The sequence below is a fragment of the Salmo salar genome, chromosome 18 (genome assembly GCF_965601325.2).
Source record: "Salmo salar chromosome 18, fSalSal1, whole genome shotgun sequence".
NCBI lineage: Eukaryota > Metazoa > Chordata > Actinopteri > Salmoniformes > Salmonidae > Salmo > Salmo salar.
Window position 1 is genome coordinate 20,703,996 of NC_138308.1, and position 17,737 is coordinate 20,721,732.

Sequence of the window (17,737 nt, forward strand, 5' to 3'; positions counted from 1 at the left end):
GGCTTGCAGCACAGCTATCCTTGCCGTAAGGCGATCGTTCTCCTGTATATTATAGGTACAACGACTGCAATTAGAAGGCATCATGTTAATGTTACTTAGCTTCGGCTGTTTGAAGTCCTGACGAACCATGTCCAGATAAAACCTCCGGGGTGAAAAAGTTGAATGAAAAAAGTTGAGTGAGGGAAAAAGTAAAAATATACGGTAATGAAAAAGTAAAAAACCGTCAGGTAGCAAAGTAAGATCGGCAACAAAACGCACAGCAGCGTAAACAAGTCTGCAAGTTGTGACCGGAAACAAGCATACACGCCTGCTCGCGCACGCACACGCACACACACACTCACACACCCGTCTTTCCTGAAAGCTTTTTTTCCTCAGAAGCCCAGTATCTTTATTTGCACATCATCATCTGCACAACTATCACTCCAGTATTAATGCTAAATTGTACTCTTCTACATTTGCGCACACTGTACATAGATTTTTCAATTTTTGTTTTATTTTGTGTTATTGACTGTACGTTTGTTTATGTGTAACTCTGTGTTGTTGTTTTTGTCGCACTGCTTTGCTTTATCTTGGACAGGTTTTGTAAATGAGAACTTGTTGTCAACTGGCTTACCTGGTTAAATAAAGGTGAAATAAATAAAAAAATAAAAGCTTATAGTCTTTCACACAGCTATGTGTAACCTCATACACTGGTGCATGGCTTATATCAGTCACACCACTTGATGCTGTATCACATCTTTTTGAAGCATCCAACACATCGACATCATACGTGTCTGGTTTGTCTGTATGCAGCAGCGTGCCGAACAGCCTGTCCCAGTGTGTGAAGTAGGGTGCGTAGTTGACCATGAACTTGAGATGGTGGAGGTCGTGGTGTGGAGATCCGCCATAGAGCCCAAAGGGTACCAGTCTGTGAGGGGCCCAGGGCAGGTCATAACCTGAGTGGTCCTCTACAGACAGCCAGATGTTCAGGGTGAAGAAGAACATCTTGGTGAGTGGGTGGCAGCCCAGCAGGTTAGGGTTCACTGCAGCAAACAAGCCCAGACTCAGGGTCTCCCAGATCCCAGTGTGCTCTGTGGTCAGGGCGAATTTGTTGCGGTGGTGCACTTTATGGAAAGTCAAGTAGGGCCAGGGCACCTAAATGTGGTTATCACAGCATTATATATTTTGACCGGTATGCTGTTAGTTGGGCCAACAGGATTGAGGGTATTCAATTAAATAGTCTATTATCTGGGAACAATCTTCTCAAACTAAGGCAATTTGATATTATTAACTTCATAATACAACACATATGAAGGAATGAAACAATTGGATTGGTAATGACATCTGTATGGGCCCACCTGGGGAGTGGGGTCAAAGGTCATACATGTAATTATTTTAGGGTAGATCGGGAGAGAATGGGCAGTATTGGGATGTGTTCTGTTACCAAATGGTACCCTAGATTAGTGTTTCCCAAACTTTTTATGGTCCCGTACCCCTTCAAACATTCAACCTCCAGCTGCCTACCTCCTCTCTCAAATGTTGTTTGTTTGCCATCATTGTAAGCCTGACACACACACACACTACAATACATTTATTAAAAATAAGAATGAGTGTGAGTTTTTGTCACAACCCGGCTCGTAGGAAGTGACAAACAGCTCTTATAGGACCAGGGCACAAATAATAATATAATAATAATCAATAATTTTGCTCTTTATTTAGACATCTTACATAGAAAACATTAATTGTTCATCGAAAATTGTGAATAACTCACTACAGGTTAATGAGAAGGGTGTGCTTGAACGGATGCACATAACTCTGCAATGTTGGGTTGTATCCAAGTGGCGTCGGGAGCAACTGCTTGCACGCACGTTACCACTCCACTATGTCTCCCTGTCATGGCTTTTGTGCCATCAGTATAGATACCAACACATCTTGACCACCAAAGTCCATTTGATGTCACAAAGGTGTCCAGTACTTTAAAAATATCCTCTCCTGTTGTCCTGGTTTCCAGTGGTTTGCAGAAGAGGATGTCTTCCTTAATTGACCCCTCATAAACGTAACACATATACAGTACCAGGAGCTGTACCAGGCCCACCACGTCTGTTGACTCATCCAGCTGTAACGCATAGAATTGACTGGCTTGTTTGTGAAGCAGTAATTGTTTCAAAACATCTCCTGCCATGTCACGGATGCGTCGTGAAGCAGTGTTGTTTGATGAAGGCATTGTCTGTACCGTTTTTTTGAGGCCTTTTCTCCCAGCATTGTCCTAGCCATATCCGCGGCAGCAGGAATAATTAAATCCTCCACAATAGTATGGGGCTTGCCTGTCCTAGCCACTCGGTAGATCACCATATGAGACGTTTCTAGACCATTCTTATTAATTGTATCTGTTGCTTTTATACATGTCTTACTACACGAAAGTTGTCTTAATTCTCGCTCAAAAAACTCATGTGGCTTATTTTTCAAATTGGCATGCTTTGTTGCTAAATGTCTGCGCAAGATTGAAAGTTTCATCGAGTTCTGAGATATTACTTCTGCACATATAACACACTGTGGCTGAGGAAAGGCACTACTCCCAATATAAGTGAACCCCAAATCAATGTGCTTCTCATCATATTTGCGCTTCTTCAATGGTCCAACGTCCCTGTCTGTTGTTCAGTGCTTACCCGGGTAAGGGGGCAGTAGCTCTTTGGCTACATCAGATTCACAACTGTCAGTGTCCATGTTAGCTGGGCTAGAAACAAATGTAGAATTATTGATGCTAGCATTGGATGTGCTCATGGAAGCAGAACAACTTGTGTCGTCGACAGGTGCAGGTTTAGTACTGCTGGTAGTAGCAGTACTACCAGTAGAGCTGATATGTGTCTCTATGGACGCGGGCCTTACTTTTAAAAAACTATTTATACATTTTCGAACAAACGGAATGAGCAGCAGCTACGTTTGGCGACATACGCGAGAGAGTAACGGTTAATGTGATTGGATGTTAATTATTTGACTAGTCTTTTGGCAGTGAAACGAGTCTACTCAGGCGAGAGAAAAACATCACCCAAATGTATAGCCCCGTTGGAAAATCTAAATGGATTGTTTGAAAATGTGAATCACATTTTTATTTGGTGTACCCCCGACGGCATTGCGCATACTCCTGGGTAGTCATTTTCTCTTGAACGTGTATTATTTCCCAGTATGCCCAACAGTTCTGCTATTTGTAATGTTGTTGTTTCAGTAATGAGTCAGTCTAGGTAAATCATTAGATCTGATAGCAAAAATGTACCAAATACTGTCACACACTGATCTGTTTCACCTGTCCTTGTGATTGTCTCCACCCCCCTCCAGGTGTCGCCCATCTTCCCCATTATCCCCTGTGTATTTATGCCTGTGTTCTCTGTCCGTTGCCAGTTCGTCTTGTTTGTCAGGTCAACCAGAGTTTTTGTTATCAGCTCCTGCTTTTCCCAGTCTTTCTTTTCTCACTCTCCTGGTTTTGACCCTTGCCTGTCTTGACTCTGAGCCCGCCTGCCTGACCCCTCTGCCTACCCTGACCCTGAGCATGCCTGCCGTCCGGTACCATTGCCCCACCTCTGGTTTACTGACCCCTGCCTGCGTTGACCTGTCTATTGCCTGCCCCTGTTGGAATATTAAACCATTGTCAATTCGATGTATCTGGGTCTTACCTTGATTCCTGATAAAATACCATGGTTTTTAAGATAGAATGTTCCATTGTTGTTTTACACAGTCATTTTCAATGAGCATGTGAACATTCCAACTTGTCTCAATATTATTTTAATAGCCTGCGAACGTTCTATTGCATAGCCTCCCATATAACAAAAAAGAAAAGGTGTGAAAAAGATAGAAATCTACTTTTTGGAGAGTTGTCATATATCAATTTGATCAGGTGCTTGTGGGGAACAATGTATTACCATCAAACCTTTGCCACCCCAAAGTGGACACAGTTTTACGATGGTCCATGGACTTTGTGGCATTTGTGGTCAATGCAGTCATCAATAATATTTTTTAATAAAGCCCACATACATAACACAATGCCCAAAACTCACTATTAAATTAGTCACAAAGAAAGCGCCATTCTAATGTGCCAGACCTAATGCAAAAGGTCACCACATAAGGCGGACTATATTTTCCAAATAGCCTGTTTTATACAGTGAAAAAAACACAGTAGGCCTATTGTGCAGAGTATTTCATTCCTTGCATCTCTCCTCATGTGGAGAGATGGACATCCCCTGGAATTGGTAGACTCCATAATTGGAAATTCATGTGGAGAAAACTTTAGGGTGGCTGGCTGATTTGTGAGAGTGAGATAGTCACGTGCTTTGGAGGGGTAAAAACTTGGTACACAATATAATCTCAATCTTATGGGAATCTATCCAACTGCACAATGTAAGGAAGGATCAAGAGACACATTCGCCATAAAATACTCATACCTCAAGGTGAGCAAACACAAACCACCCACTTCAAATAATCCAGCAAAAATTATTACATTTTAGAGTACTTCCTGAATTTACTGGAATTGACTCCAACCCTGCTTCTAATATGTCATGGTATGAAGCATATCATTGTCCACTCAAGAAATAGTGAAAGTGAAAGTCCCCCTGAGTTGTTTAGCTCGGTGCAACACAGTGAAATTAGTTTAAGGAAAAGGTGTTTAGCCCATATAACTGTATATTATATGTACAGCTATATTACAGTGTAATTAGGATACATGATAGTACTTTATCTTTGGAAAAATGTGTCACTTTCAAAAAACACAATTTTATTCAGCCAGAGGAGTTTATTCTATGAAAAACATATTTCACTGTCTCTGGCATCTAATGGTGTTGGTCTTTAAAACATCTGATGAACATCTGATATTAATTTCATCAGTGATTTGTAATGTTGTCATCAGTGGGAAAGGCAGGGAAAGTTTTTTCAGGATATTTAGGAGCATACACTGGGGAATGGTTCCTAGCTACCTACAGTATGAGGTCATGACAATAACTAAATCAAATATCAGAAGCCAACGAGAGAAGTTGTGCGAGAGAAAGATGGGGGATGAAAAGAAAAGGAAACTGAACGAGAGGAACAGGGAGTAGCAGGTACAGTATATGGATGTCAAGTGGGCAAACAAGAGTGTTGAGGGTCATTGTCCCTTTACCATTAGCCACTCTGTCTCAGCCAGTCTTACTGAATACATCAACATGCAAATATGTGTTAGCAACCAATAACATTGATTTGCTGTGATTTGATTAGCACTAAACATACTCATGAAAGTTCAATCTAAAGCATTTTTTTAATGGAAAATCACAAACCACGTTTTTCTTCGCTGGGACTGGTACAGTTCACTTTATGCCCAAAATGAACCAGTTGTGGATGTGACTAAGTTTTGCATTGATGGATTCATATGCATTTAACATCCCAAAACCCATCCTGCTCCCATAATATTCACATACCTCAGTTTGCTTTCGCAATTCTCCAATGCCCAAGTGAGAAGAAAAACACTGTGGCACCGTACTACATAGAACCTGACAAGATATAATGAGACACATTTGTCACGGTTGTCGTAGGGTAGAGTGGACCAAAACGCAGCAGGAATATGTGCACTCATCTTCTTTTATTAATTGGACAAAGAAAGTAAACCAAAACAAACACGTACACAAAAACCACAATGACAAATAACAGGCCGGTAAGGCACAAAGCTATACACTGCACAATCTCCCACAAAATACTAATACAAACACATACCTATTTATAGGACCCTCAATCAGAGGCAACTAGAAAACACCTGCCTCCAATTGAGAGTCCAACCCCCAATAAACTAAACATAGAAATACAAATGACTAGACTAAACATAGAAATACATAAACATAGAACAGTGCCCAAAACCCCAGAATAATAAATCAAACACCCTCCTATAAACACAACCAGCCCGAACCACATAAAACAAATACCCCCTGCCACGTCCTGACCAAACTACAATAACAAATAACCCCTTCTACTGGTCAGGACGTGACACATTTCTCTATTTCCATGCGTTGTTTTGTCTTGAAAGATATTTTTGCACAGAGGATGTTGTGTCACAGTTGTATTGTAAGTAATGTTTTAATTTTGGTTCCTCTGCCAATAGTTCATTGACATGTACTTGTCACATCCTGACCAGTGAAAAGGGTCATTTGCCATAGTAGAATGGTCAGGGCGTGGCAGGGGGGTTGTTTTGTGTGTTTTGGGGTTTTTGTTTCTAGGGGAATTTTTTCTAGTTTTCTATTTCTATGTTTCGTTTTCCATGTTTGGCCGAGTATGGCTTCCAATCAGAGGCAGGTGTCTTTCGTTGTCTCTGATTGGAGGCTATACTTAGGCAGCCTGTTTTCCTTTGGGTTTTGTGGGTGGTTATTTTCCGTTTAGTTGTTGTACCTGACAGAACTGTTGGTCGTTTTGTTATTTTTGTAAAGTGGTACTCATTAAAGAATTAAGAATGAGCACTATTCATGCTGCACCTTGGTCTATTCAATACGACACCTGTGACAGTACTGATCTGTTGGAAGGGAGGTACAATTTCAGTGAGTTTTCCAGTGAGTTTTCCATTCGGTCTTAAAACAGGAAATACTGGTCAGGAAATACTGGTCATAAATCTACTCTACTCAGTGTGCTCTACTTAACAGCTTGACTTCTGGTTTAAAGATGTACACACATAGTTTTTCATGTTTGTGTTTTATTTAGAATAAAAATCTAAGCAAAATATTATTGCTGGTAACTCTAATGAAGATATTATTGCTGGTAACTCTAATAAACATAAGTTCATTAGAGTTACCAGCAATAATATTTTGCTTAGATTCTCTGCATCAAAGGTAACCCTGGATCTTCCATTTCGGTCACGTCCTGATCAGTAAAGGGGTATTTTGTTATTGTAGTTTGGTCAGGACGTGGCAGTGGGTGTTTGTTTAGAGCGTTTCGGGGTTTGTTGGGCATGGTCTTGCTAGTTTATTTCTATGTTAGTTCTAGTCTTAAATTTCTATGTTTAGTTAATGGGGTTGACCTTCAGTTGGAAGCAGCTGCTCCTCGTTGCTTCTAATTGAAGGTCTTATTTAAGAGAGGTGTTTTTTTCTATGGGATTTGTGGGTAGTTCTTTGTATAGCCTAGTTGCCTTACAGGACTGTTGCGGCGTTGGTTTTGTATACGTTTTGGTTTTTCCTTTCTGCCTAATTAAAAGAAGATGAGTATACACACTCCCGCTGCACCTTGGTCTAATCCGTATGACAACCATGACATTTCCTTTGGCGGTCATTATGAGAGCCAGTTTTATCATAGTGCTTGATTGTTTTTTGCAACTGCACTTGAAGAAACGTTCAACGTTTTTGAAATTGTCCATATTGACTGACCTTCATCTCTTAAAGTAATGATGGACTGTCATTTCTCTTTGCTTATGTGAGCTGTTCTTGCCATAATATGGACTTGGTCTTTTACCAAATAGGGCAATCATCTGTACCACCCCTACCTTGTCACAACACAACTGATTGGCTCAAACGCATTAAGAAGGAAAGAAATTCCACAAATGAACTTTTAACCAGTGACACCTGTTAATTTAAATGCATTCCAGGTGACCACCTCATGTCAAGAGTGTGCAAAGCTGTCAAGGCAAAGGGTGGCTACTTTGAAGAATCTCAAAAATAAAATATATTTTGATTTGTTTAACACTTTTTTTGGTTAATACATGATTCCGTATGTGCTATTTCATAGTTTGTCTTCACTATTATTCTACAATGTAGAAAATAGTAAAAATAAAGAAAAACCCTTGAATTAGTAGGTATGTCCAAACTTTTGACAGGTACTGTATATATACACACATATATATATATATATATACTGTATATTCCAACGATTTTACTGAGTTACCTTTCATATAAGGAAATTGGGTAGGCCTGGGAGGGCATAGGCCCACGCACTTGAAATGAAATGTATGTATTCACTACTGTAAGTCGCTCTGGATAAGAGCGTCTGCTAAATGGCTAAAATGTAAAAAATTTAAAATGTACTGGGGAGCTAAGCCCAGCCAAAAGTGCTTTATTATAGACAGAAATACTCCTCAGCACCCACCACCAATGTTCTCTCAAATGTTTTTCATCACGGAGCAAATTTCATGTCTGCTGAGTGCAAACCTGAACGTTGTGAAAATTCTGTGCAACTACCAGCAAACTTTTACTGTGAACTCTGAGGCTGTACCCACTTTAAGTAACAGTTTTAAAAGTGGCCAAGAAGGCTACTGTGGCTATTTGATCATGATGTAGGCCTCCCAGAGTGACCTACCATCAAAAACAATGGAGAAAATGCACCCCATAACATCTTAACAGAGAAATAGCTGTTCAATCATTCAGTCTACAATAGCAGCCAATGTGTAGTATTCAATGTAGGTCTACATTCCATGAGACATTTGGGGGAAAAAACATGCAGGGCTTGATATTAACCTGTTTATCCACTTCTCCTTCAGACAAGGAGTTGACTGAAAATGTTGATGCAAGAATCCACATAAAATAAAATACATTATTATTACAGAGAATCAGACAAATTATGCTACGCTCTGCCTATTGGCTACTTAGCTTATTCAAGCCTGTCTCAAGATACAACACTGCCCCTTTAAGATAAAAAAAAGGTATTTTCCTGCAAAGATGTCTAAAAATGTAAGTTTGGGGTGATTCCAGTGTGAACTTAACATACAAATATTTGTATTTGTTTTATTTTTTCTAAAATATATATGGGTGATTTATGCAACTACTTCTGTCCTCGGGTCAATTTTGGGGATTTTATAAAAAATAAAACAAATACAAATATTTGTATGTTAAGTTCACACTGGAATCACCCCATACTTTTTTTAACACCTCTGTCACGCTCTGACCTAGGAGAGCTGTGTTTTCTCTGTTTAGCTAGGCCAGGGTGTGATAGGTGGGTGGGCATTCTATGTTTTGTTTTCTATGTTTTGGCTGGGTATGGTTTCCAATCAGAGTCTATCGTTGTCTCTGATTGGAAGACATACTTAGGCAGCCTGTTTTTCCTTTGTTTTCTGTGGGTAGTTGTTTTCCGTTTTAGTTGTAAGTACCTGACAGAACTGTCTGCTGTCATTTTTTGTTTAATTTGTAAAGTGTTCATTTCTTTCATTAAATTACAAGATGAACATATTACACGCTGCACCTTGGTCTACTCCTTTTGACACCTGTGACAACCTCTCTATCAAGTATTCTAGCTACTTTTCAGATGCATTGTATACCTCAATTTCACTATTTTGCCCTTGTCCCTAACCCAGACTTTTAAGCTTCTACTATGTTTTTCTATGAGAAAACATTAATAATTACACATGATATAATGTTATGTACTACAGAAAGAGTCAATTAAATAAAATCTATATCAATATGTATTGTGAGTATGCCCTTTATATTGTTTTTTACACAAGAAATATACCTGTCCTTTGGGAGTGGTGTCATTTCCACCACTGAGGACAAATTCCTCATTAATAAAGGTTTTTCAAGAGAATGTTAATTTAGTTACCATGGAAACATATTGTGACACTGAAGCACATGGCTGCAGTGGACAGTTGTTCCAGATGTGATGTCCAGAAGTTGAAGAAAAATCGATGTAAATAATGCTTGTCTAGAGAATATTTTAATTGTCAGTCATTTCCAGACAGGCTATAATTTCTTTAATTTGTGGTAGAACTTTATATATTTTTTAAATATTTTATGTATTTAGTGTAAACGATATGTTAGCTGTAATACTAACCAAAGCATGCTAAGCAGTCTGTCAATTTTCTCCAGAAACTGTAGAAGTGTAATTTCCATCACAATCATTTCCATCACAAACTTAAGTGTGGTGGAAATGACAGAAAGTGGTGGAAATGACACAAATCCATTATCTTATTCATTTTTACTTTCCTTTTTTTTTTTTTTACTTTAGGCTTATTTTATCATGTTTTAAATGAATTAAATCTAGAAAATGCTACAGGGTGTGCACAAGTTGTGTTTTGTGGGTGGTTATTTCCTGTATAGTCTGTGCACCTTATGGGACTGTTTCGTCATTTGTTTCTTTTGTTTAAGTGTTATTTCTAATAAATTAAGAAGATGAGCACTTTACCTGCTGCACCTTGGTCTGTCCCTTACGACGCGTGTGACATTGAGAAGGATTGTATTGTTTCAAAATTCCATCATTGCAGAGTTAAAACAAAAGTATAAAACAAATTGCAGTGCCAAGGATAAACAAGTTGCTACAAAAATGCTCAGAGGCAACATCCTGAGAAAGTATGGCCTGGTCAAAGCTGCAAACAGAGAATTTTGCTTTTCAGCAAAAGCAATGAGGGCCAATGAAAACAGGCTATCAATTATTCAATACTCCAGGAAAAAATTGTGTAACCGAATTAGCACAGCCACAGAAGAGAAAATCACTAGATTCTATGAACATGATGACAACAGCAGAGCAACAACAGGGAAAAAGGACACACTAACGAGGAACAAGAAGAAAAGCAGAAGCGCTTCTTGAATGGCACAATTCAGAACCTTTATCAGAAGTTTAAGAGGGAATATTCAGAAATTCTAATTTCCTTCTGTGAATTCTGCAAAATAACTCATTTTTGGGTTGTCAGGCCAGCAGTCCAAGATAGGGACACATGTCTCTGCAAAACCCACGTCAACCTCCAGTTCATGATGGACAAACTACAGCATCACAAAGTGATCAGCTGCAGCAACATTGAGAAAGTTAGTGAGTCTTTGTGCTGTGAGAACCGGAAGAAAGAGTGCATGTATAGAGTGCTCCCTTTGCCAAGACAAAGAGCTTAAAATATCTGACTTTGATGCTGGTGAGCAGACATGGTGGTTTGAGTGGAAAAACAAAGATGAAAAGAGAGAGAAGAAAAACAAAGAGGGAAACATGGAGCAGTTCACTGTACATTTGACAGTAAAAGAGAAGATATGTGGCACACTGCCGTTGGCAGATTCTATTGGAGGACTTCTCCAACGGATTGAAAGAGAAGTTGGGGAAACACGTGTACAAAATTTGACACCAATACTCCAAACTGAGAGAATTAAAAGAGAATCCAGAGAAAGAGGAGATCATTGTGCATATTGACTTTGCAGAGAATTACAGTACCTGTGTAAATACACCCGTGAAATCCAGGCAGTTCACTTTGTTTTCATACGTTTTTTTTTTACATAGATGTCATTTACACCAGACCTTGTCATTTCCATCACAACCCATATTTTTGAGGTAAATGAGTATATTATGTATAATTTACATACATTTATTTGTTTTAGATATGGAAATCATACGGTTGTTAACATAATCTCACAAAAAGGTTGGGTGGAAATATCTTATTTTTCATGATAAATAAATGTTTTCAGCTGTCACCAAGGCAAGTTTAAACATTCAGTCATCGTGTTGAATTATTAATATTAGGAAAACCTTAAAAATCACTTAAAATAATATTCAATACAAGTTAATGTACAAATGTATAAGACATTTGTTATAAATCAATTGTATGATATTTGATTTTCAACAAAAATGGATGTTTAATGACGTGATGGAAATGACATTTGTCTATGGCTGTCTGGGAAAAGGGACAAAAATATATACATTCCTGAATAGTACGATCTCAGCCATTATCAGATATAGTTTCTAGACAAATCAAAGACAAGTACAATACTGGTAAAATGGTGTTTGAATAAGTTTTCATTTCTGAAAGTTTGCACGGCCAAAGTGCCCAAAGTTGCAGAATCACCCATACATGAGATGTCTTCTCTGTGGCTCAGTTGGTAAGGCATGGTGTTTGCAATGCCAGGGTTGTGAGTTCGATTCCCACGGGGGGCCAGTACGAAAAAAATAAATAATAAATGTACGAAATGTATGCATTCACTACTGTAAGTCGCTCTGGATAAGAGCGTCTGCTAAATGACTAAAATGTAAAATTACTTTCACACACTGTATATTCATTGTAAAGAAGCAGCTACAGTAATAGTCCATTGGTCACATGATTCTCCATTTTTTTCTTCACAGTATTGCACTTTTTAAAAACAAACACTATATACATTTCTGATTTGGTCCCTGTGGGGTCAGAGAAAAGGTCCTCCTCATTTTCCTCTGAACTGTACCTCATAGTCTTTCACACAGCTATGTGTAACCTCATACACTGGTGCATGGCTTACATCAGTCACACCACTTGATGCTGTATCACATCTTTTTGAAGCATCCAACACATCTACATCATACGTGTCTGGTTTGTCTGTATGCAGCAGCGTGCCGAACAGCCTGTCCCAGTGTGTGAAGTAGGGTGCGTAGTTGACCATGAACTTGAGATGGTGGAGGTCGTGGTGTGGAGATCCGCCATAGAGCCCAAAGGGTACCAGTCTGTGAGGGGCCCAGGGCAGGTCATAACCTGAGTGGTCCTCTACAGACAGCCAGATGTTCAGGGTGAAGAAGAACATCTTGGTGAGTGGGTGGCAGCCCAGCAGGTTAGGGTTCACTGCAGCAAACAAGCCCAGACTCAGGGTCTCCCAGATCCCAGAGTGCTCTGTGGTCAGGGCGAAGGTGGCTGTGTAGCGGTGGTGCACCTTATGGAAAGTCCGGTAGAGCCAGGGCACCTTGTGGTGCAGCACGTGCCACACAAAGTACTGCAGGTCAAAGAGGAGGAGACAGGCTAACACGTCCCAGGCCACACGAAGAGCCCCAGGGGCTTGGGCAGGGAGGACCACTGGTCTCCAGTACCAGTGCAGAACACTGAGGGGGAAAATGAACACAGCGTGGGTGTGCAGGGAGGTAGCCAGGCAGCTCCATGCCATTGCCCAGGTCACCCTGCTCTGTGACTGAATCTTGTAGCGGTGCACCAGGGCTACTCTGGAGGACAGGGTGTCAAGGCACAGGTAAGGCAGGCAGCAGCTCAGATAGAGTGTCATGGAGAACAGGACAGGGAACAAGGGAGAGCGGAGAAAGTCTTCTTGTGCTCTTATCTTGTCCCATAAAGTCTGTAGCAGGAAAGGAGAGGAGGACTCCAATGAGGGCTCCATCTTTACTGATCGAATGGTCTTCAGTCTGCAGTAGAGGATGCACTGCCTTTTAAAGAGGGTGTAGAGGATGCCCTGCCTTTTAAAGAGGGTGTATTGTTACTCTGTGTGACGTTCTGCAGGTCCTTATTAGTCTTTTCCTGCTGGGGAACTCCGCAAGGAGGGAATGAAATGCTTCACTCGCCAAACTATTTAACCCTCTGTGTCTATGAAAAACTGTCCTCAAATCAAAATGTCATTTTTCAAAAGGGAAATAAAATCTGTAATGTTTAGGGTGACAAAATGCTTCAGACAACGAAGTAAGTCATTATTCATTAGTTTAACATAGTTGATAGTAACTGTTTTCAAATGGTCTACTATGACAACACCTTCCCACCTGCTTGAACCATAGACAGGTAAATACATAATTTGATCATGTCATGGTCATGGACTATAGTTTCCAACTGTGTGTATGTTGGTTTTGTTTTGTGTTTTTATTTACAAAAATACTAGTATTTAGTATTTGTTGCTGGGTAAACCAATAGGAATACGCCTGAGTTTGATTTATATGCAGTACCAGTCAAAAGTTTGGACACACCTACTCATTAAAGGGTTTTTCTTTATTTTTACTATTTTCTACATTGTAGAAAAATAGTGAAGACATTAAAACTATGAAATAACACATATAGTATCATGTAGTAACCCAAAGATTTTATTTTATATTTGATGTCTTCACTATTATTCTACAATGTAGAAAATAATCAAAATAAAGAACAACCCTTGAATGACTAGGTGTGTCCAAACTTTTGACTTGTACTGTAGGTACAAGGTCAGGGTTAGGGTACACAGTCAGAGACAGAGTTTTGGTAGAAAGCAATGGGGAATGAAGGGTGACTAGACTTCAGTAGACATCCCAATACATCCCCTTCTCAGAAGTGCTCCAGAAATCACAGTATCATTTCTCTTAGAAATATTGGACAACATATTGCCAGTAGGCCTACTGTACAGTATTTCACAAATTCTTAAACTTCTATTGTACGTGACATTATTGAAATACCCACTACACTGCACACCTATTGAGCTTCTTGATGTTGTACAGTACAGTAGTTGTGACAGTGGGTCATTCGCCAACGAACGGCTCTTTTTGGTGAACGTCGAATCGCATCCGTGGAAGAGCCATTTCTTTGTCTCCCAGATTTGTCTAGCCTACTGTTACCACTGCTTTTTCAGCTGCCAACAACAATTATCTGTAGATAAGTTCGAAAAAAAATCTCTGGAGATTCCTCACTGCAGGAACAATAAGTAGTGAGGAGAGAGCATCATTCTGGTCCACACACTGCGTAAAAAAAAATCTTAATTTTCTTTGCAGGCCATCTATTAATTTGGTCAGATAAAAATGTACTTTAAGTTGCATGTCACATTGTGACATAATGGCAGGTAAAAGGCTATGCTTTACATTACAGATGTGCTCTTTTGTATGGTTTTATGTAAATGTTTAAGCACTACAGAATGAAGAGCTATTTGAGAGGCAAATGAACAGCTCTTTTAGTTGAACGAGGCAAAATGATCCGGCTCACCAAAAAGACTCGGAATGCCCATCACTATAAAGTAGACTACCCCTTCAGTCTTAGTCAAATACAACACTCTTTTCCTTGCAATGGTTCGACAAAAAACAGGATTTTATTTTTGTTTAAGGTTCCACCTAGTGTTTTAATAAAGTCAATGCATCACTTCGCCATCGTCTCATGCAGGGATTGGCAACTCCAGGTTTTCCCAAACACGGTCCTGGGGCCACATTTAGTTTTTTTCCCTAGCACTAGACAGCTGATTCAAATAACCAACTCTTCATCAAGCTTTGGTTATTTGAATCAGCTGTGATGTGCTAGGGAAAAAAGCAAACGAGTTCAGGAAACCCTGGCCTAGCCCATAACTCTCGTGCGCTCTTAAAGGGGCACACAGCGATTTAACATTAACATCACATCTCTCACCATCTTTTTCTCTCTGAAAAGTGAGATGATGAAACATTGCTTTTGATTTCTTAAGAAGAAGAACTCGTATCATAAGATGTTTCAAACATTATAATAAAATGTATCTAAAAAAGCTACGTCTGGTTGTCCACTATGAGAACCTGTCCTGGGTGCACTATCACCAAGAGGAGCTAAACCACACGTGATGTCATAAAATAAGAAACACTTGATGCCATAAAATATTAAACCTTTACATCTGGTGTACAACACGTCTAGACCTTGGACCTGAAAGAGCCTGCTCTCTGACCTTAATAAACTTTAACCTGTAAGATGTGATACACAAAACCTCCTTTGGCTCAACGTGTTTACTCAACATCTCTGTGACTGTCAATTAAAATGGGTCAGTTAGCAATCCACTGAAGGGTTTCTTACTTTTGCATAGAGTAAAAAAGCTGAATTATGTTTGTATTAATTTCTCAGAAATATCATATATGTATTTATTAAGTAATTGGGATGGTGGGTCGGTTGGTTGGTTGATTAAAGTTGATTGATCTTTAAATGTAAATGTTATTGGAATGGTGTCTGCAATGACCATTCACTTTAGTCTCTATTTGCTAGAAACAAAACTATGGCTAGAAATGAAACTTTGATACGGCTTGTAAAGTGAGGCAGTAAACAGCATAACCAGCCGATTGTAAGATAACAATGTGGTTCGTACAGTATAAAATCAGGAGAGAAGTCAGTGAGGTAACTAAACAGACACTCATTTGCTCTTGAAACTCAGAGACCACAAGATGACTTTCTCTTGTCCAACTAAGAGGTAAGCTCTCGCTCACTCTCTCTCTAAACAAGTCCTTGGTTCACCATCCAGGTCTGAAATATCTCCCTTAGTTAGTTCTAAACTATTTTGATTGAACTGTTGTCTTTTTTTAACCAGAATGGCTCAGAACTCCTTGAAAATTAGGCTGCAGGGTTTGGAATGCCACTTCACCTGGAAGTTGGACTACAGCAGATCTAAACTGGAAAGTCTCAGAGAAACCCTGATAGATATCATCAGCAGCGAGGGGGTTCAATGTTCCTGGACGGGTCATCTGTACAACCTCATGGCTTACCTACACCACGCTTTGGGCTCCACAGAGGACGCTCTTCATTACCTGAAGAAGGCTGAAGAGGCCATTCGCCTAAACAGCCCAGACGACGTTGAGCTAAGTCTGGTGGTCCACTATGGGAACTTGGCCTGGGTGCACTATCACCAATGGGAGCTGACAGAGAGCCAGACCTATGTGGAGAAGGTGGGGAGACTACTGCAGGACAACCCCTCGCCCTGCCCAGGTGTAGTGTGGGGAGAAAGGGCCTGGACTTTGAATAAGTTTGATGTAAGCAAGAGGAAGGAAGCGGTATATTGCTTCCAGATGGCCTTGAAAGAGGACCCTGAGAACAAGGTGCTGCGCGGTGGCTATGCCATAGCATTTAGTAAATCTTTTGAAAGGAAAGACATTACCCCGAAGCTGCGATCTGAGATGTTGGAGCACCTACGGATTGCTAGAGAATTGGATCCAGAACATTTGACCATGACAGTGATGTACCTGCAGAGGCTTGCAGAGAGTGGCCAGGTTGAGGAAGCACGTAAACTTGCAGAGGAAGTGATAGAGAAGCCTTTGGACAGCTTTGGTGGATTTGGACTCATACTATCATTTTTCAGAGAATACGTCTCTCATGATTCAAGCATTGACCTGGCAAGAAGGACCCTGGAGAGACACCCTGATTTACGCCAACTGAAGAAGCGTCTTGCACAGTGTTACAAATGGAAGATTTTCTCTCCAGAAGAGAAAAGGAACCCAATGAGGCATATTCTGATTGAAAACGCAGTCAACCTTTATGAAGAGGTGGTCACACTCTACCCAAAATCCCTTGCGGTAAAAGTGGATTTGTCTGCCATGTACAAAGAATCTGGCAGAGTTGATAGAGCAGATAAGATATTCGAGGACCTGCTTCTTGATAGGGAAGGAATGGAACCACTGGATTTACAAACATTATACAACAGGTATGCCCAACATCTGCTTTATGCCAAACAAGATGCTTCCAGGTCAATTGATATCCACAAGAAGGCAGTAGAGATTATGCTACACACTGGCCATCGTGACAGCAGTGTTCGTGTTTTGTTGTCCGTTGTCCATAATGGAGGAGACAGAGCTGAGGAAATTGTTGACTTTCTGGATGGACTTGATGGAGAAGGTGCTGTCAGCCAGTTCTAGACCTTTTTTTCCAATAAAGTATTGAATTAACCAGAACTGCGTGTCGAATCAGTCAAATTTGCATGACCTGTTTATGATTGATTCATGTGGAAAATATATTCACTATACTTCTAGGACAAATCTAGGGCAATCTAGGACAATTTTTCATTTAGTACAAACTGAATACCTTAGTATTCCAAATGTCTGTGCTCAATTTTACTACTGGGATTGCTGAGAGATGCATGATCATCAATACTAACACTGGAAAGGAAATTCAAGGCTGAGAGTAAAGTCATAAATATGTAGGCCTAACATGACAATTAAAGTTAACTGTGGACAAATGTACTGTAGACAAACGAATATGTTATTTTTATTGCATTATAGAGTAGAGAGGTGCTGTATAGCCTCACAGACAGACTATCCAGAGCGATAGGATATTATTTATTTTATTTTCTTCACACTGGGCACAATAGATTCTGTTTCTGGAAAAGGTATGTAATGTGTAATATTATACTGTCTAATATCTTGTAAGTTCTTGTGAAAATAAAGGTATTCTGTTCTA

The 17,737-nt window shown here is 39.9% G+C and overlaps 2 protein-coding genes across 2 annotated transcripts; one reads left to right on the plus strand and one right to left on the minus strand.

The window, feature by feature from the left end:
- Positions 1 to 10,345: 10,345 nt before the first annotated feature.
- Positions 10,346 to 13,032, minus strand: LOC106577089 (cholesterol 25-hydroxylase-like protein). The gene has a single exon (XM_014154812.3). The coding sequence runs from the start codon at positions 12,996 to 12,998 to the stop codon at positions 12,066 to 12,068; it is 933 nt and encodes a 310-aa protein (XP_014010287.1). The 5' UTR covers positions 12,999 to 13,032; the 3' UTR covers positions 10,346 to 12,065.
- Positions 13,033 to 15,389: 2,357 nt separating this feature from the next.
- LOC106577090 (antiviral innate immune response effector IFIT1) lies at positions 15,390 to 17,737 on the plus strand. The gene is made up of 2 exons (XM_014154813.3): positions 15,390 to 15,761; positions 15,879 to 17,737. Exons 1-2 carry the CDS (start codon positions 15,736 to 15,738, stop codon positions 17,194 to 17,196), a joined length of 1,344 nt encoding a protein of 447 aa, XP_014010288.1. The 5' UTR covers positions 15,390 to 15,735; the 3' UTR covers positions 17,197 to 17,737.

Bases quoted from the DNA above. Each gene is read 5' to 3' on its own strand.
- LOC106577089 (XM_014154812.3), bottom strand. From the start codon at position 12,998: ATGGAGCCCTCATTGGAGTCCTCCTCTCCTTTCCTGCTACAGACTTTA.
- LOC106577090 (XM_014154813.3), top strand. From the start codon at position 15,736: ATGACTTTCTCTTGTCCAACTAAGAG. The intron at 15,762-15,878 runs GTAAGCTCTCGC...TTTTTTAACCAG, and splicing joins TTCTCTTGTCCAACTAAGAG to AATGGCTCAGAACTCCTTGA.